Source organism: Eumetopias jubatus, unplaced genomic scaffold, assembly GCF_037043125.1.
Source record: "Eumetopias jubatus isolate StellerSeaLion01/CBP00866 unplaced genomic scaffold, mEumJub1_p1.0 scaffold_2, whole genome shotgun sequence".
Classification (NCBI taxonomy): domain Eukaryota; kingdom Metazoa; phylum Chordata; class Mammalia; order Carnivora; family Otariidae; genus Eumetopias; species Eumetopias jubatus.
Genome location: NW_028274808.1, coordinates 128,716,394 through 128,737,840, shown reverse-complemented (window position 1 = coordinate 128,737,840; position 21,447 = coordinate 128,716,394). Strand labels below are relative to the sequence as shown.

At 36.6% G+C, this 21,447-nt stretch overlaps 1 protein-coding gene across 1 annotated transcript in view; it reads left to right on the top strand.

The window, feature by feature from the left end:
- The window catches only part of CCSER1 (coiled-coil serine rich protein 1), a 723,573-nt gene extending 702,411 nt beyond the window's left edge, over positions 1 to 21,162 (top strand). The window contains exon 10 of the mRNA XM_028117742.2: positions 20,925 to 21,162. Coding sequence (XP_027973543.1) covers positions 20,925 to 20,984 — 60 coding nt within the window. The 3' untranslated portion in view covers positions 20,985 to 21,162. The remainder of the gene's footprint in view (positions 1 to 20,924) is intronic.
- The last annotated feature ends 285 nt before the right edge of the window (positions 21,163 to 21,447 follow it).

Here is a 21,447-nt window from a genome sequence, read left to right as displayed (position 1 = left end):
CAGCTTATCCCGTGGTGAAGTTTTAAGGGTATCATTTTTGAAAATCCATACATGCATTTATTCAGCAAATACTAAATGCCCCATGGAAGCCAGGCTCTGTCCTAGGTACTTAGGATACATCCTTTAATCAAACCACAAATATTCCCTATGGAGCCTGCATTTTTTGACAGCATACTTATAACATATAAGGAGAGTATATAGTATGTCAGAAGGTGCTAGGTGCAATATAAAAAGGAAAAATAGCACAGGGAAAGGGTAATTGTTTTTTTTTTTAAGATTTTATTTATTTATTTGAGAGAGAGAGAATGAGAGACAGAGAGCACGAGACGGAAGAGGGTCAGAGGGAGCAGCAGACTCCCTGCTGAGCAGGGAGCCCGATGTGGGACTCAATCCCGGGACTCCAGGATCATGACCCGAGCTGAAAGCGGTCGCTTAACCAACTGAGCCACCCAGGTGCCCAGGGTAATTGTGAATGTAGGGGTGAGGGTAAAGACTATGATCAAAAATTTTAAACAGGGTGATCTAGGCCGGTCTGAGGGTGAGATGTGAGGCTTGAAGGTGGTGAGGTAAAAATCACATTTAGTCAGGGGTGCCTGGGTGGCTGAGGTGGTTAAGTGTCTGCCTTCAGCTCAGGTCATGATCCCAGGGTTCTGTGATCGAGCCCTGCATCCGGCTGGCTCCCTACTCAGCGGGGAGCCTGCCTCTCCCTCTGCCTGCCACTCCCCCTGCTTGTGCCGTCTCTCGCTGACAAATAAATAAATAAAATAAAATCTTTTTAAAAAATCCCATTTAGTCAGAAATCCTTTTGTGATGTGCTCCTTGAACACCCCTGAAAGACCCTCAGTCAGTAAGAACAAATTGCTTTATCTTTGCAGCAGTCCTGGGTAAGAATAGTTGGCTTCATTTGTAGGCCATGTGGTATGAAAAAATGCATTCTATACCATTATACCCTAGAATCAGACCCCATGCATCAAGAGACTCACACTAGGGGAACAGAGACCACCTGTGGAAATAGCCTACTCAGGCTCCTCCTATCATATCCACTTAGCAGAAGCACTGAGAAGAAAGCTAGGTCCTATCAGCCACACCATGTAAATTACATTCACTTTTCCTTCCTTTTTTTGCATAGGCTCTGTCTGCCTCCTCCTCTCAACCTTCTCCCAGCTCAGGAAGAGTTGAATTTAAATACTTTAAATATATAATTAGACTTCATTGTATATCAGCACATCCCATTATTCAGAGGTGTACCACTAAAGCCAACAAATGTAAAAATCACTCAATAGTTACTCGGTGAAAAAATAAATGAATAGATTAACTAAAAGACTCTCATGTTATTTTTATAATCCTAAAGATCTAAAAGAAATCAGTATACATTGTTTTATTAACAAATACAGAAGTGCGTATTGTTCTACATTATTCTATATCATTTTGTTACATCTAACAAATGTTTCAAAGTGGCCACTTTGTGCCTTTTAGAACAAAGCATTAAATGCAAATCAGTGTAGATAACCAGTGATTTTTAAAACATGAGTGCCAACATGCAGTTTCCTTTATAATATTGCATTGAATGCTTCCTTCTAAAATCCTGAATTTTTATCTAGGAGCTAGATCATTCCTGGAATGCCTCCAGGTCTTTATTTCAGCTTTGACTGCATAGAATCAGTATGACTTAACTGATAATCCTTTTGTTAAGAGAATTTATAGTTGAAATCCTTTCGGGAAAAATAGCAAGGATAGGTGTTTAAAAAAAAAAAGCTCTTGTAATTGTAAAAATATTCATCAAAATGAAACAATGAAAGAACACATAGACATACAAATTTTATATATCTTCTGTGGGGAGGAAAAATAAATTTCCCTCTATTCTTCTGGTTTCTTGGCTGAGACCTACCTGTAAAAACAAATAAACAGGAGAAAAACAAGTTTAGTGACATGTATACCCCCAGCATAAATGGGAAATACCCAGAAAAACCGAGTAACTCCCTGAAATGGTCCACGTCACCATCTTAAATACAACCTCCAGCTAAAGACAAAAGATGATGCTGCAGGGTTGGGGTCATAGGAGAGACCAGTTATGGGAGAATACCAGGAAAAGCATAGTAAACAAGGGTAAAACTGTTATGCAGATTTAAGACTGTCTTCTCCATTGAAAAGAGTTTCTAGAGATTGAGAGTTGTCCTCTTCTTCCTGGTCCAGAGAGACCTTTACAAGTGAGGATTTCCATTATACATGTAACTTTCTTTTATAAAACAGTAACTTGTATTCCATTTTCCAAGCTTCTCCTGTGTCTGTGTTTTTTAAAAATACCCAGCTAAAGATAATTCATATGCTAAAGAGGCATATTCTGGGTAGCATATATTTGTTCTCCTCCAATTAGTAATAATAATTATAATATTTGCTGAAAAATATGTTCATTTAGTAATAATGTTGATAAAAAAGAAAAGTTGATACTTGTTGAAAATTTCTTTCAACCCTCATCACCTTCTATCTCATATATCACCACCTCTATAGGAAATCTAGATTTAATTACAAAATTTCTAAGCATTTTCTTGGACAACTTTAGAAGTCATTTTAGAATTTTCCAGCGTGCTAAGTGTGTATTGCATGACAGGAAGTCCTGTCTGAAGGAATTTTTACCACCCTGTGGAAGAAAATACAATGTATACACTAAGGGTATATTTCAGTGACTATTTGTGATAAATTATGTAATTGCAGTTATTCATCATAATTGTCAGGGAGCCTTCTTGCTCAACTATAGAACCCAACAGTTAATTTCTTACTACATTTTCTTGTGGCACTGACAGTGACTGGAACATTCTAACTGCCAGACCAGAAAAGCCCTAGTAGCAATGGAATACTTAGAACACGCCCTTTTCTGCCCATGATCATGTACTGAACACGCAGTGATCCCTTATTCATGATGACGTGCTCTCTGCCTGCTCTCTTGCACTACCCTCCCAACCTCTCCTTATAAAACTCTAGATGTCCCTCTTCTTGGCTGTTGGGTTGATTGTTAAGGCTTGAGCCTACCACCTGCCCTGGCTACAGGCACCAAAAATAAATCTTCCCCTTTCTCTTTTCCAGATTCTCCTCTCTTGAGTTATGGGCTTCTCTTGTGATGAGTTTATTCAGCAGCCATGTTCGCAAACCCAGCCAAGAGCTAAGCTTTCGATTTATCTACCCCCCCCAGCTATTCCCTGGGATGGAGCAGTTGGCCAGGATAGTGCACCAGGGCTTGCCCATTTATTTCCTAAGTTAGGGGTTGTGGTAGATCATTTGGTAACATAATTTATATTAATTTAAGTTCTAAGACTTTGCTCAGGTACTTGGTCAACATATATCTTTGTAGATTCATATTAACGCATGTCTAAGGAAAATACTGCTTTCCTTTAATGTGGTCTACAATCAAGAAAAATATGGAAAAGCAAATTTACTATTTAAATATTTACAAGTGTATTGAAACTATACACACACACACACACACACACACACACCGACACACATAGAAGCACACAGTCTCTGAACACACAACTGCATGATATAGGTACAAAACAGAATCTACTTTTATTGACTATTTGTACTTATGATAGAAGTTAAGATTAGATGCAAATATATTAATTTTTGCATATAATTTACAGAAATCCTACTGTACACTAATACAGTGTTTAAAATGGTTATTTGTAGTTTAATATTAAATCATATTTATACAACTGTTTGTTACCTAACTTTATTAGTATGAATTAATATTAAAGTATTTTCTTTTAAAGGTAAAAGTCACATTGACTATCTAGAAACATTACTTTTTCAAGAGGCAGAAATCATAAAACTATATATTCTAGACTGAAACAATAATGACAAATTTTGCCATACCATAGTTATGACAGTGTTGTTGGGTTTTTGGTTTTTTTTTTTTTTCTTCACTACACTACCTGATGGCTATTCTATCTTGTCATACAGTTGAGCCTTTGTTTCATTAGGCTATCAGATTTAATTAATTTATTTTTTCCTTTAGTTTTCTTGTGTGATTTACTATTCTCTGACAACCATCCTACTTGTTACTTGATTGAGCAGCACAAAAGGATAATATCTGTAAAGATCATTAGCCCTCATAATGGTCTTGCTCTATCAAAAAGTTTCTCGAACACTTGACTCATGATGCTTTGGGACTTGAGAATACCTAGTGTGTATATTGGGGTTGGGGGAGCCAGTGATGGGGGGAAGGAGTAATTTTTCCTTTATCTTTCTAATTTCTTGGCTGAGACCTCTGTAATAAAAGAGAGATTAACAAGTTAAATAATATGTATACCTCCTATATACACAGGAGATACCTAGGAAAATTAAGTTGACTCCTGAAATGGCCCAAGTAATTATCTTAAATACCATCTCCAGGTAAAGACAAAAGAAAGATGGGGGTTGGAGAAGCCAGTTGTGGAAGATTACCGAGAAGAACACAGTGAACAAGAGCGAGGTTGTTATGCAGATTTAAGTCTATGCCTTCTCTCTTGATTAGAGTTTCTAGAGATTTGGTCATCACCTTTTCCTAGTACAGAAAGAGAGATACCCTTTCAAATGGAGATTTCCCTTACAAGTATAAATGACGTTTACAAAAGGTAACTTCTACTTGGTTTTGAGAGCTATCCTTGTGTCTGCAGTCTCTTAAGAATAACCAGTTCAAGTTATGCCAAAGAAGCATATTTGGGGGTGGCAAATTGTGCTTCCCTTCAATTTCACCTTGAAACTTCCCCAAGAAGTTTCACAATCCAGAACCTGAGTTGTTAGATTATTCCGTTATTCCATTGAACCCATGTCTAAGTCCTGAAAATCGGTCAGTTCAATTAGACTGCTATGTCTCATTTTAAGAGGTCTTGTAGATGGGCTTGTAGATGGGCTCCCAAAGTTAGTCCCATATTGTGCTAGCATTTCTATGGAAAAAGATAAACAGAGTTTAACAGTTAGCACAAACTATAACACAGTTTGTGAGACCAGGGGGGGCAGCCAATCAAGATTTCTATATGTCAGGTTCAAATCATCTTTCAAAGTTTGAATATCTGTGATGTTGTCAGGTGGTCAGGTGAACTTTCTGAGTGGCTGACATATCCGCAGGGACAGAAGGTTGTCCATATGAGCTGTTGTGATTTCTCTTAAAGAGTTTATATCAACTTGTTCACATTCAGTTTGCAGAGCTTTGGGAAAAGGGCAGTTTTGATTCCCAGTCATTTCAAGTTAGAAGGGTGGGGGAAAACCAGAAATTAGTTTGGAGAGTTATAGTGAGATATTTGAGGAAAACTGTTAGAATTCAGGATCTGGTCCAATTTACAGGTAGAAAACAAAATTTCTAAGACTGTAAACTGGACTAGAATCTAATATCCACAAAGGTATACTACTGAAATGTTATTTTCTCTATAATCACCCTCATTTTTACCAAAGATAATCACAGTAGGACTAATTTATTTGCAAAACAAGTTTAGTCTTATTAAACTTGATTATTTACATAAGTGCTGGAAGAATAATGATTGAATATATAGGTTCTTTTTAGGTCTACTTTTCTGGAACTTTTGTAGGGAATTTTAGATTGAACTTTTAAAAGCCTTGAGGCTAAGAAGTCAAGCCAAGGACTCACCATCAGACTTTGCCTGTAGTACCTAGTGTTTTCGGTTAATTTCTCTCTTCTTGAGGTCCCAAAGATAACGTATGGTTTCTGCACCTTCCAGAAAGTGACTTTCTTTTACTCATCTGGTAAGACTGCTGGGATCCCTGTAAGCAGTACCATGCTGCTTTTGCAAAGAGTTTTATTGGCTCCATAAAGTGAAACTTAGTTCCTTGAAGCTGTTTGGTCATGTTTAATTCTATGTATATTCTCAAATAGGACATTCCATTCAAAGCTTTAGTAATACAACCAATGTATCCAGTTGTGGAAGCACATTCTAAGAACAGATTCTGCTTAAACTTATGCATATAAATATATTGCCATGAAAATAAGAATAATCACTAAGAGTTTCAAATTCTAGAGGGATCAGATAGGGAAAAAAAGTAATTGTTTCATCTCTGTTCACAAGGGCATACTTTACCAAATTGCTATAATTCATACTTAGCTTAATGGAAAAGAGAAGTTTCCTTAAATCTAGAAAAAGCAAAGCATTAAAGAATCACAATGTTTCAAACAAAGTCATAAGTATTTTCAGTTTCATGAGTTTATTCAGCTCCATGTTACTTTTGTTCTACTTGGTTTTCTGTTGGTTCTGGAAATTTTTACCCAGTTCCGTTTTGTCTTGAAATGATCAGAGACCTATATTCCAGAGTACCTGTTAGAGTCCTTCCCTTTTCCTTTTCTTTTCCTTTTTTTAAAAGATTTTATTTATTTATTAGAGCACCAGCAGGGGGAGGGGCAGAGGGAGAAGCAGACTCCCCTCTGACATGGGGCTCTATCCCAGGACTTCAGGATCATGACCTGAGCCAAAGGCAGATGCTTAACCAACTGAGCCATCCAGCCACCCCTGTCGGAGTCCTTTTCTTGAATAATCTGTGAGGATTAAGCACTTTTGCAAAAGCATAGAATAAAACAATAATTATCTGTAAATGACAGAACACTTAAAAATAGCCATGGTTAAAGTTCTGATGAGAGTACATTGCAATGTAATTGACAAAGAAATTTGGCTATTTCCATGACATGCTTTTTAAGGTAGTAAGTATAATTACAAATGAAAACTTTATACCAGAACATACCAAATTTCTAGAAATTTCATACAACTTCTGGAACACTAATATTAACAACATATATCCATTCAAATGAAATCTAAGAAGGTTTAGCATCACTAATTTGGCAACGCTTCCCGTGTAACTTAGCATAGTAAATAAGCCTAACTAGCTTAAGATCTCTTTTTCCAAGGAGAGAAAATAATTCTTTTAACATGCTCCAAAGACCTTCTGAAACATCTCAAAGTTAGTTCTAGGTCAAAAGGACTCCATTTAGAGTTTGATTTGGGGAGGTCTGTCAAAAATATCAAAAAGTTTTAGCGCATGACTAAATAGGATCACAGATCATTATGAAACAATACTTTATTTAACCAAAGTGACAAACATTGTTTAAAGGCAAATACAGAAGCATACATAGTTGTGAGCAAAGTTTCACTCTTTTTAATACTAAGAAGATTCAGTTTCCTTAAGCAATCAAAGATCTGATAAAGACAAATGCAGTAGAGGAAATTATTTTGAACTCTTTGCTTTCTAGTCAGATTGATGTGAGAAACAAAGGCAAAAGAAAAATTAAATTTCCTTACTACTTAAAACCATTGACATGTCCTTGAAACAGGCAGAGTGACATTCCTCAGTCAACTTGCCTGATAACTATAGTATAATCACAGGAAGGAAGAATCTTAGCCACCAGGCAAGGTTCTTGTGAGTGGGGTTGTGAATGTCCACTGATTTTTCTGCTGTCTAAATTTGGTAGTTTCTTATGAAAGTGCAGGTTAAAAAAAAAAAAAACTTCATATCTTCATCTTGTTGAGGGAGTCCATAATGCAAGCCATTATACTTCTTTTGTCTTCCTTTCAATTTGGTTTTTCATAGAAACCAATAATTCTATAGAAAAATAACTCTCTAATATTTTTTTCAAATATAGGAGTTTTTTGGGTTTTATTTTTTGTTTTTAGTTCAAAGTATCCATCATTTGACCATTAACAAGAAGGATCTTATATTAATCTCAATAGCAGCTCAAAGCAATAAATGCTTTTTATGGGTTAACAATGATTTCAAGAGGCATCCCAAAGGGAGGTGCAAAGATGCAGCCCTTAAGAGATCCAGAGAATTTACTTTCAAAGTTAGCCTAGGGAAACAAAGACTTGTGTTATCATCACAGGTGATAAGAATGAGACTGTGGGATGCCTCCAGTCATAGACTAAATCTGTGACACCAAGCAGATGCTACTGGAATGGGACTTTTCTAGCACAAATGAGATTATGAAGGTTGAGACTACAAAGGCCCCTTATGGAATAGGATCCTTTATAATAAACTCCCCTGAGAGCTGGCATAGTTGGACAAAGAGAATACTCCTTCTGGGATCCATTAGCCTATTGGGTTGTATGCCAGATGCGTGTGGACACATTCATTTTCCAGGTGACAGAGACCAAACAATGTTCTCACTGTTCACAAAGCCAAACTCTTATGACCTAGAACAAGACAAAAGGAAAATCTCTTCTAGGCTATGTTTCTTTTTATGACAAATGACACAAAAGACAGACACCAAAAACAAACAAAAACAATGGCCATCTCTGGGAGAAAAGAGGATCAACAGAAAACAAGATTACTCATAACAAGAATCTTTACCAAAGTCACTATACCTAAGGAACTAGTTCACACAAATATTTTCTCCTGTTAATCTAAATTTGGAAAAGAAGGGATAAGAATTTTTAATCTTCTCTTAACCAGGTACGACAGGAAGAGATACCTGGGAGAGCTGACTTGTAAGAATTCTTATCCTTTGCCATTTTCTGCCATTTTTCCAGGATCCCATCCGCAGACTCCAGAGCAAGTATGGTGCCTCAACAGATCCCTACCGGGGTCACCAAACTGTAGCAGAGGAAAAATAATTTCTCCTCTAACCTCCCAGGTTCTTGACTGAAACCACCTCTATAATAAAAGACAGATTAACAGGAAGAAAACAAGTTTACATAACATACACCTCCTGTATACATGTGAGATACCCAGGAAAACAGTAATTTCCCAAAATGGCCAGGCCACCACCTTACATACCATCTCCAGCTAAAGACAAAACAAGGATATTGGAGGTTATGAGAGATTACCGGGAAGAACACAGTAAACAAGGGTAAAGTTGTCGCACAGATTTAGGTCTGTGCCTTCTCCATGGATGAGTTTCCAGAGATTTGGTCATCTTCGTCTTCCTAGTATGGAGAGGGTCACACCCTTACAAGTAGAGATTTTTCCTTATAAATGTAAATATCTTTTACAAAAGGATAACTTTTACTTGGTTTTCAGAATTTTTCCTGTGTTTGTAATTTCTTAAACATAACCAGCTCAAGATAATGCTTAAGCCAAAAAGGCATATTTTGGGGTGGCAAATTCTCCTTTTCTCTAGCTTTGATCTTCTTCCAGTGAAAGAACTGGGTAATGATTTCAGGGAGAAAAGGCATTAAACTATTATTTTATTAGTGTTTCAAAATAAAGACATAAAAACTGTTTTTATAACTTATAGAGAGCTAAAGAAAACAGTTCCATAAATGTTTGACTTTGTACCAAAGAGGCAAAGGAATAGGAATTTTCAGGATATTGAATTACAGAAAGTTTCCTAAAAGAGAGCCACATGTAACATTAACCTCATGCTCTGTGAAGAAAGAGTACCAGGAAATTATACTCATGTGATGCTACATTGTTAAAATGGTAATTAGAATTTTAAATGTATAAAGCTGAATTACTGTGGAGACAATTTATACAGAAGAGTGTAATTTACGATTCAGAGTACTTAAAAGTCATAGTTTTTTACATATCAGAATTACTTCAGATTTGTCATATATTATGATTTTTTGCTTATAAATTGATTATGGATTTGGATTTAATCCATCAAATTAAAGGAAAATTTACTTAAGGTACAGTCTAATATAGAATAATTTTCAGAAAGAAAAATACTCTAAACAGGTTGAGTATTTTCTTGAATGGAAAACTATAACCTAAAAATTGATAAATTGTTCATTTTTTAAGCTTAAGAAAAGACTAATATAGAATTGGAAATAGTGTTTTTCAACTTTTTAGAGTACAAAAAACACTCAATGTTGTTCCAGAAATGCTCCTTAAAGAGTCTTTTTTAATTTATGCGGAAGTTGCCACAAACTCTGAGTTTGAAAGGATTAATTTTTCTTCTTTGAGGGAGCATCAGTAATGACTCATTTCACCATAAGAAATACGAATCTAAAAGGAACTTAATGTGAATCATAAAAATATACAAAAATTACTTGGTGTGAGTATATGTATTTTCCACTCTTTTAAAAGCTTTCCTCCATTTTGATTTTCTAGTATGTTAAATATATAAACACTGAACCACTATCTATAAATATACTACACGTACATAAGCATATATATTTTGGCATTTCAAATATAATGGACATTAGCCTACTCTAATTGTTACTGAAACCCAAGTTTAGCTGCCTGTCATAGCTGGAAAGGCCAAAACTCAAAAGAGTATTGATTGGAAAGGAATATGAGCTTTATTCAGAAGGCTGACCAACTGGGGAGAAAGTGATCTCTTGTCCAAAGGCCAACTCCAAAGTTTCTGCCTGGCCTAGGGATTTTTTAAAGGGGTTCAGGGCCATTAATCAGTAAAGGGGGTGCAGTGGTCAGTAATATTTCTTGATTATGTGCAGACACATGGTGCCAGCTACACACATTATCTCAGTCCTCAGGGGTTATACAAAGGGGTCTGGTTCCTTAGTGCCTGGGGCATGTGCAAGGAGGTCTGGTTTCTGTTTTGGTCTGATGTGAAGTGCTCTGTTCTTTCTCCAAAAAAATGCGTGATCTGTAGACATACGAAGAAAGGTTTGTTAATCAATCACACAGGCTAAGGTTGTTTAAAGTTGAAAGACTACTAGGTTTGCAGGAGGGGCCAAGATGACTTCTGTTCCTCACGGTCAGTTTTATGATTTCATATCTATGGGATTAGGAGCAAAGGTCCTTCTTCTGTAGCTACTTCCTGCTGATTGAGAATGATTTAGGGATTTTGAAGTGGAAAACTTTTACAGTGTGGAGGATCTTGTTTCTGGCATTTCCACTGTAGGGAATAGTAAGGGCATCTCTAAGCCAGTATGAATAGTGCAAGTTCCTCCTTGACAGGTACAAAAAGTCAAACAACCACCAAAGGGAAAGAAAACAAGAAATGCAGTAATGTTTAATAGGGTATATTTCCATTTGGAAGGAATTGAAGTTAGCCAACTGCTAAAAGGATCTAGAACTAGGGCATCTGTAGCAGTGACTTGGTTATTTAAATCTTTCATGGCTTCAATTACATTTTTTGAGAAATGTGAATATGCAACATTTTGTCTTAGTGAAAACACATGTCACTCTTTGGCTGCTGTCAAGATATCTAGGGCTATTTGGTTTGGGCAGGCCACTTTTCAGATCTATGGATGGCTGCATGCCAGGTTTGGTTAAATGCTTGGCTAAGACCTTTACTCATAATTTTACATTGATAGAGGTGGCTACTGGGACAAATATGGCCAAAGGGGGGGGGGAAATATCAAGAAGCCCTCTTTGCCCAGTATCTAGCTTTAACAATATCCTAATTATGAGGGATCACTGACAAGTGGGAGAAGACTTGTTTGGGGATATAGACATCGCCAAGTGCATCCTGTATCCAATCATAAGGAAACTGGGACCATCTGCTATTTCCACAAGTCCATAGCTAACCCCATGGAGAGAGTACACTCCAGGTTGGCTCCATAAAGTCAGCCTTTGTTCCTTAAGGCTGTCTGGTCATATCTGAGTCTGTTTGTCTCTCAAATAATGACATTCCAGTCATAGCCTTGGCAATATAACCAAAGTGTCCTGTAACAAGGGGAAGAGATTCTTATTGAACTTATGCAAATATAATTGCCATAAAAGAAAGAGTACACATGGAGAGTTTCTGATTTCTGGAGGGTTCAGGTAGGAGAAAATAAAGTGTTTCAATTTCTTCAGAAAGGAATATTTTATCGTATTCTGTAAGTCATAGATATCTTAAGAGAAAGTTTCCTTCATCTAGAAGAACAAACATTAAAGAACCAAAAATGTTTCAAGTAAGTCATAAAAACTGTAATCATCTTTCTCAATTCAATTAGTCCCAAATTAACTAATTTTGGTCTTTTGAATGTAGCTTTTCCATTGGTTCTGGAAATTCATACCCAGTTTAGTTTTATGATCTTGAAGATATCAGAAATGTGTATTTTTTTAAAAGTCCTTTTCTGTATGGTGACTAACTTAACATAATAATTTTAAAAAAAGTCCTTTTCATGAGTCTCCTTGAAGATGAAACACATTCTTCAAGAGCATCAGAACAATAACTATAAATAACAAAAGATTAAAAATGGACATGGTTAAAGATCTGATGAGAGTTCATTTAATGCAGTTGCCAAAAAAAAAAAATCCAGTTATTCCTGTGACATGCAACATTTCAATAATTAGAATTTCAAGTGATGACCTTATATGAGGACATATTAAAACTTTAAGAATTTCATGTATTTCTGGAACAATTATGGCATTTACCCATACAGTATAACCTAAGACTTATCATTTGTTTGACAGTGCTTCCCAAGTAACTTAACATACCAAATTAACAAGCCCAGTTTGTCAGAAGAATTTAATTATTTAGAATTCAGATCTTGGGAAGTTTGTTAAAAACTTCCGAAAGTTAGGGCGCCTGGGTGGCTCAGTCGTTAAGCGTCTGCCTTCAGCTCAGGTCATGATCTCAGGGTCCTGGGATTGAGCCCCACATCGGGCTCCCTGCTCCGCGGGAAGCCTGCTTCTCCCTCTCCCACTCCGCCTGCTTGTGTTCCCTCTCTCACTGTGTCTCTGTCAAATAAATAAATAAAATCTTAAAAAAAACCCCTCAAAGTTATAAAGTACATTCCTAAATAGGATTACACATCATTATAAAATTCAGTATTACCTGTTTAACCAAGGTGGTGATAAGAGATTTTGCAAAAGGTTATATGGTTCCTAACAAAAGTTAGCTTCTTTAATATTGAGAAGCTTCAGTTCTCTTAAGTAATCAAAGACACGATGAAGACAAAACTTAGAAATTTTGGTTTTCTGGGCAGATAAAGAAAAGAAAACAAACTTTGTTTACAATTTCTTATCAAGAGCAGACCAGCAGTCCAAAAAAACTTTATCTTTTTAACAGAAAGAAAAGCGGAATTTCAGTCTTACACTAGTGTATTTTTAAAACTCATTAATTCCAATCTTAGTCCTGACCACACTTAAATTTTTTTCCCCAAGATTTCCCTTCAGAAACTTTCTACAACTTTCCTTTTACATTCAGATTGTGTCTTAAGCCCACTGTCTCTAAATAACTAGTCTCATTTTAGGACAAAATTACTTTCTTTTTTCCCCCTGAACAAAGATGTATTCCCATTCCTTATATCTTTCTTATCAAAAACACATCTTACTTTTCTTGTCTACAGTGTTGCTTACCTTATCATTTCTAGCCATCTCAGTTACATTTATCAGAATTTTAACTCTTAGAAACTTTAGTCTCCAGTAAAAACTAAGTAGTAACCAATTGTGAACTGTTACAGCACAGTTCTTTAGACTGGAAATTTATGAATACATTTTCAGACTTTCAGATTTTTAGAAACACGGTGGTTATCTTTTTTTTTCCCCAGAGTACAACCTGCAATAATAAAGTATAAAGCATGTTTAGCAATAGACCCAAGTATCCTCAGTTCTCTGTAATAAGAAGCCACAAACAAACCTACATTCAGTAATCAATGCTTTAGTATTCTTATTTGGAAAAGACTTAGTTATCTACTGAATTTAACCCAATTTATCATTTAACTTAGGAATACTTGGATGTTTCAGGTTACAAAGATTTTGAAAACTGTAAGCCTTATTCAACCTACTTGTTCTTAACAATTACCCATGAAAACCACTATGAGGCCGGGAAAATTAACCATCATTTTAAGTCATCTCTTTGCTGACAAACTAACAGAGACAACAAGAATTTAGTAAATACAGGTAGAACAAAGCTGATTATCTGTATCATATTCAGTGTTGATAACTCCAATAACATGTCTGTTTTAACTAAACCAATAATTAGCCTTGAATCAGGCTTAGTATTGAATATGTTGTACCTGTGTCCACTAAAAAGTCAATCAGTTTGTTCCCCATTGGGAATTTTTACCTGCGGGGAAATCTGAAGTGGCTGGTTTAAGTCCAGGGGAACTCCTGGATCCCTTCGTGTTGATTTGGGAGGTGCCTCAGTTTGAACCTCATAAGGAGGTGGCTCGGCAGAAGTCAATGGCACCTGAGGCGCCAAGGATGGTATAGGAGCCAGCCATGTGGGTCACTCCCATGGTGGTCCAGCAATCAGAAGGTGGAGGCAGAGGCCAGGAGTGCTGCCAGAAAGGCTGGAGGTAGATTCAGAATTTGGACTAATCTTTCCTTAATGTCTCTTGCCACTCCCTCCTGCAAAACAGGTTTCTTTAACTCTCTGTGCCATTTATTTAAAATATGTCTTGGGGCACCTGGGTGGCTCAGTCGTTCAGCGTCTGCCTTCGGCGCAGGTCATGATCCCAGGGTTCTGGGATCGAGCCCCACGTCTGGCTCCCTGCTCCGCGGGAAGTCTGCTTCTCCCTCTCGCACTCCCCCTGCTTGTGTTCCCTCTCTTGCTCTCTCTCTCTCTCAAATAAATAAAAATTAAAAGATCTTAAAAAAATAAAATGTCTTACTGGACTTTCTTTGGGAATAGAAGGAGTATCTCCCATATTCCTAGGCAAAAGTTCAGAAAGAGCATAGGAGAAACAAAACTATGACTAAATGAAGCCCAGAGAAACTCTGTTAGAATTTGTTCTTCCCCAAAAGTTGGGGGCTTCACTGACAGAACCAAATGCCTTCCTAGACAAGCTAAGAGAGCAAAAAACCCCTATTTGGAGACAAACTGAAGGAAAAAATCCAAGAGAGCCATTCAGTGGTCATCATTCCTCTGAGCTTTAACATAATGGCAAGGTGCTGTTACAATAAAAATCATCTTTTAATCATGGATTTCTGGCTGTATTCCATCCACTTATTGAGAATCCAGCCCAGTGGGCTGTTTGGTGGGACAGAGATGGAACCTCCCATTATACACAAATTTAGCACAATATAGCCCACACATACACACCAAAACAGATCTATTCCAAATTCCAAATAAATCCGTGGTTATTAAGTCCCTTTTGGTTTCTCTCCAAAGCCGTGCCTTCCTAATGGGAAAAGCATGGGCAACGGAACAGAAGCGCACGGTGCTTCACAAATGAGAAACTTGCATCATTGTGTACTCCATTGGATTTACCTGGTCCAGAGCTCATCAGCTTGCCCCAAATGCTCCTTTCCTTTTCACTCAAACCAAAAGCAAACCCGGCAGTTAGCTGTAGTTGGGAATCAGCTGGGAGTTTCCCCAAGACAGAAACAGTCTCAGCGGCTGCGGCCGATTCCCTCTGGCATCCTCCCAAAGCCGACTAGCCCTGAGCAGCTAACTGATCTGTGATCATCCAGGGTACTAGCTCAGCAAACAAATGAGTAAACCCTGGCACGCTGCTGGGCCAACGACTTCATCCGCCCAACTGCAGATGAGCCCTGGCACTGCCACAGCCAACCGCTCTGCCTTGGGATTCCCAGGGGAACTGGATGCCACAGGGGTGCTGGCTCGCCAAAATTTGTTACCAAAACCCAAGGGCAATGTCATCTCTGGAAAGGCCAAAACTCAAGAGTGTGATTGGAGAGGAATATGAGCTTTATTTAAGGAGGCTGGCCATCTGGGGAAAAGGTGAACTCTTGTCCAAAGGCCAACTTCAAGGTTTCTGCCTGGTCTATGGACTTTTAAAGGGGTTTAGGTCCGTTAATCAGTAAAGGGGATGCAGTGGTCTGCAATATTTCTTGATGGTGTGCAGACCCGCTGGTGCCAGCTATGGACGTTATCTCAGCCCTCAGAGGTTGTGCAAGGGGGTCTGGTTTCTGTTTTGCAATGTGCAGAAGTGCTCTGCTCTTTTCCCTTCTAGGAAAGAATGCATGATCTATGATATACAAAGAATGGCTAGTTAATCATACGGGCTAAGGGTATTTGCCAAAGCTTAAAGATGACTAGGTTGGCCCAAGGGCCTGAAGCAGTTTCATAATAATGTTTTTTACTTACTAATTTAAGTGACTGGATATCATTCTATCATAGGAACATTTTAAACATTTTTCACGTTTCTTTTTAATTCTTTTTTCCCTTTTAAAGAACAGCATTTACATATGGAACAATTTCCTATCAAGGGGAATTTTGAAAAATCAAAATTGTATATGGTTTTATCCTCCACTCAGCGATGCTATTTCTAGAAATCTACCCTGAACATACACATTTACATATACCACAAAACATTTCCATAATGCTGAGCCACCCAGGTGCCCCAAGAAAAAAATATTTTAAGGTGATTTGGACCGAATCCTGGTTGCACTTCCTTAGTTGGCTATAGCCTAAGGACCAAGAGAACTACAAAAAATATAAAAATGGACTCAGTAGTAAAATTATACTACTATTATAATAATTTTGAAGCTGTTTTATGTATATAAGATTCAACTGTTTAAAGCAAATGTTACTAGTTACCCAAGGTATTGCAAGATGAGAGAAAATAAGTATAATAATGAAAATATAAGTTAAAGAACCCTGTAATGTAATATTTAAATAGAAACTATCAACATGAACTCATAAATTACTATAGAATATTTCTTAGCTCTGCCTACTGAGAGTCTAGAGCAAGTCAGAAACATCTAACCTGAGACAATTCAAGCTTAAAGGCCTACCTTTCAATATATAGGAAACACAGGCATGGATGGATATGTAAAACAAGCTGCAGGTCAACTATCAGAAAAATTCCAAATGTGCAGTATTCTGACAAAACTGACATGGTAGCCTTAAAAAATAAAGTGCCATTAAATATTGGGGGTTTGTCCTAATTAAAGAGACCAAAGAGAAATCATGACAAACTCAGTTACTGAATCCACGTGGTAGTTATGCTATGCAGGTGTTAATGGTACTAGTTTTTCTATTTTTCTGTATGCTTAGAAGTTTTTCCAATAAGGGGAAAGGCTAATCCAATTTTAAAAAATCTGAATTAAGATTCTGGGTGCCTGGGTGGCTCAGTCTATTAAGCATCCAACTCTTGACCTCAGCTCAGGTCTTGATCTCAGGATCGTGAGTTCAAGCCCCACATTAGGCTCCATGCTGGGCATGGAGTCAAATAAATCAATAGGTAGGTAGGTAGGTAGATAGATCATAGAGAGAGAGAAAGAGAGAAAGAGAGAAAGAAAGAGAGAGAGACAGAGAGAGAGAGAGAGAGAGAGAGAGAGAGAAAGAAAGAAAGAAAGAAAGAAAGAAAGAAAGAAAGAAAGAAAGAAAAGAAAGAGAGAGAGAGAGAGAGAAAGAGAGAAAGAGAGAAAGAAAGAAAGAAAGGGAGAGAGAGGAAAGAGAGAAAGAAAGGATTTATGACATTACACGGAGATGTGAAACATGGTCCAGTACTGAATCTTGGGTTGTTAGGTTGAGTAGTAACAGCAATAGTAGTATTTAGTAGTAGTGTTTGAAGGGCATTTGAGGAAATTTGATTAAGGCTAACTATTACAAATTAAAACCTATTGACATAGAAAGTTAGAAGCCATTAACTGGGAAAACTAAGCGGAAAGTCCAATAACTTAAACAGAACGTATAATATGGTTTCATTTTGGTTAAAAAATGAAAATATACAAAAGTTGACGTGATCATCTCTGGTAGGAATATGACATTTTCTTATTTCTACTTACCTTTTTTGGTCATGTTTTACAATGAATATATGTGCCTTTATGATAATTTGTAATTTCATTGTATAAATATATTTTATAACTAATAATTTAATAAGTATTTTAAAACAAATTCTGCAACACCACTATAATGAAGACAAAATTATGTTTGTACAATGTATTTAACTTCAAGTATTACCTCCATACAAAATAAATTGGAAGTTTTTGGGGAACCGAAGTAGCAAAATACTTTGTTCTTCAGTATAATTATTAAAATATTAAATATTGGAGGGTTTTTCCCAAATTTGACAATATATTGAATTCATCATATTTTAAAGCCTAAAATGATTAATCTATTTTGTAAATGATTGTCTTACTTTACAATATCTCCAGAGTGGTTAATCATAAAAAAAGAATTGCATCTTTTGAGTTTTTATTTTTCTTACAGAGTAGTCATGGGGAAACATTTATCCTCATTAGTTGAGTTTTCGTATTTCCTTGCAGTCCTCTCCATGTTCCAGTTGCTAAAAATGACAGAGAAATACTGGGGCTTTTTGTCCTCGCCACATGATGAGGACAACAATATTGTAAGCTTTTATGGCAAGAGAAATGTTATTATCGTATATTTTAGAATCATTTGTGTCTCTGAACATATTCAACCTATTAAAATACTTTTTCCTTTCATTTTACTAACTTTTTAGAATATTGAAAGGTAGATCTGGGTTAGAACTTTATTATAAATATGAATGTTAGGAGGCTTAAAATGCACTGGAAAACAGAATTCCAGGTTTATGAAATACAAAAAATAACGCTATATTCCCTGTCATTTCCCATTCACTCAACCAGCTTTTGGGGAACAGGTACTGAAATGTTTGTTAGTCTTGATGATTCTGCACTTTTTTTTAACATGTTTCGTTGGCAGACATGTATCTACGTCTGTGTTCGACATGTGCTTGTAGTCCTGTGGTTCATCTCAACTTATGCCACCCTTTCTCATTTATACTGTCATTTAAAAAATAAAAATAATAAACGGTACCCCAGGCACTGAGATTGTAGCAGTGAACAGGAGATAGACAAATGTTAAAAAACAAAATTCAGTAGAGTAAATCTGAAGATCTAATTGGCTTTATTCAGTGATTCATTAACCAAGCAGTATCCCATCTACCAAAGAGAATAGAATTCCTGAAGAGCTGTACGAAGAGAAGGCTTTTATAGGCTGAATGGGAAGTGGTGCACAAGGAAGTTTTAGCTAAAGAAAAGAAAGAACATATTGGGCAAGGTCACCTTCCCTTGGGGGGGAATGGCAAGGGGTCTTGTCTTGCAGACGATCTCACTAATGCAGATCAGGACGTTCCAGAGTGATCTGTTGAAAATTCCACTCTTGGGGGAGGCTAAAGCTGAAATTAAGTTTGCTACTAAGTTCTAGTGGAACTTAGGAAAAGTGACTCCATTTGGGGGCCTGTTGTTAAATTTCTTCATAAACCTCATATTCTAGTGATGAAGATAGACAATACATTAGAAATTATAGAAATAAGGGTCATGATGTAAATAAGCAAAAAGACAAGATTAAGAGTTGAATCAGGTGAAGAGGAGAGTTTATGTCTGGAAAAGACTTAATCACGGAAGACCTTTCTGAGTGTGTTGTCTTTGAGCTGCAATCTGAGTGAAGGTCAGTTCACAAAACTGAAACAAGCATCTTGACATGGGGGAAATCAGAATTTGGAAAACAGTCACCTTCCAATACTGCTTGCTGCTTCAAGACTTCCTCAGTTTGGTTTTCATCTTGTCTTCCTACTTACAGGCTCTACACATTCTAGTCTATACAGCATCACAAATAAATCTGCAAAACAAACAAAAACCACACCTCCCCCCCCTTACATTGTGTTGTATTTCTACTTTAAAGCTCTCTCTCTTAATGATTCACTAAGGCTTAAAAGATAAAATTCCCTTTCCTCAAGCCCGCACTCAAAGCTGCTGAAATTATACTCTTCCCTATTTATGTTGCAAACATAAACATTTTATTCCACTTAAACTGTACCAACACAAATTGCTGTTTCTTGCCTCCATTGTTTGGGGTTTTTAACCATTTTATCTGAAATACCCTTTCCCTTGTAATATATCTCTCTTTTCCAGCCTTGGTCCAATTTCATACCCTTAATTTGACTACCCAAACTGGGGGTTGATGGGGTTTTTGGAATATAGGAGAGGTTTGGTGGGGTGAGGTCCAGAGCCGATGACAGAGAAAGAATTCTTGAGATGTCTTTGGTGTAAAATGGTGGTTTATTAAAGCACAGTAACAGGACCCAGGGGCAGAAAGAGCTGCAGCACTGGAGTCTTCAGTGGTGATTATTTATATACTCAAGAGTTGGGGGAAGTAAGGAAAAGGGAGGTTTCAAAAGAACTTTCATGTGCTAAAGAGGACCTGCCCTCAAGATACCTGCAGCCTTGCTGTTGTGAAGTTAAGGTTGTTTTCCCCTCTAGCAAGGTATTAACATTTAGTTGGGAGATTCCTGGAGGAATGTCACACATGTCCCACCCAAGATGGGGGGGGAGGGGGAGGTTGCAGGGTATCAAGTTTATGCTTTGTCTTCAGCTACCCTTCTTGCTCCCTCATCAGGGGTGATTTCTCTATCTGTAGAATTAATGTCAGCAGTTATCAGTCCTATATAACTTACTATCCTGTAGTAGTTAGTTAATGTATCTCATCAGTTTTATATATTGACATACAGCCTATCTTGTCATATGTCAGTCAGTCTTGTAGTATGGTTTATCTTTTTTATATTCATTTATATCCAACTAAGTTCCACATTCCTTAGGGGCAAGTATATTCTATACTTCTTGGATTGTGTATTTCTTTTTATACATACTATTTACACAATAGTTTCTTTTTCTTTTTTGAAGGTGGAGGATTATGAAATGTTCTAATTTCTATCACTTAAAACTATAATAAAGTGTAGAGGTTAAGAAAATAGTAATAATTGCGGCATATGGAATTCTGTTGGAATTTTGTGTTTAGGACCTTGGGTGGTGACTATGCTTTAGAAATATATCAGGAGAAACATGTGAGATTTACCTATTACTTAATTACCTAATTTTCTTTAAGTCATTTTACTTGAGAAATACATAAAAGAAAAAGTTGTGTAAAACTTTTTTTTTTTACTCATGAAACCAAAGGAAATCATAAAATTTTGCCAATTAATCTTCCCTCTTTTTACCTTGTGTAAAATGTATTTAATTGGATGTTGGAAACCTGTAAGCAATACTAATAAATATCAATAAATTTTAATAGGAATTTTGACTTAGAAAATCACAAATAAAAGTTGTCGGTCTATGTTTTTTAAGTGTTTATATGTTTTAAATCTTCATATGAAATAAAATTTCATTTCATTTCATTAATTTGATGTCATTCATTTATTTACTTTTGTTTTCTTCTTTTCAAGGCCCTGTGGAATCCTACATGCACTGAAGGTTTATTTAAACCAGTACATATTTCAACCTAGGTGAAATCATTTGACCATAAGCAATGTATCACCAATCTGTGACATGTTAAATATTAAATAAAACCAACTTTCCATCATTCCATATGTTAGCTGTTTCCCAGAGTATTTAATAGAGAAATGTTTCCATTCCAAATATTTCACACTTTCTGCATTTGTACACAATTGCACAAAAAACTGATAGATGAAGATTGAACTCACATATTCCTACTTTATTCTTATTGTATTTTGACAACAACAACAACAAAAGACCTATTTAAAAATTATCTCTATATGCAAGCTATTTCTCAATGTAACATTCCACTTGGCGGTACACATTTTTTGTTCAACCTTGTCATTCATATCCTTTGTCTCTGTGGTAATAGTCTTCATTTAATTTCACCACATATTCTATGCACATTAGGTAAGTTTGAAGACAGTGCTAGTTTCTCCCATCCGAGGGGGACAATTCCTAGTGAAGAACTAA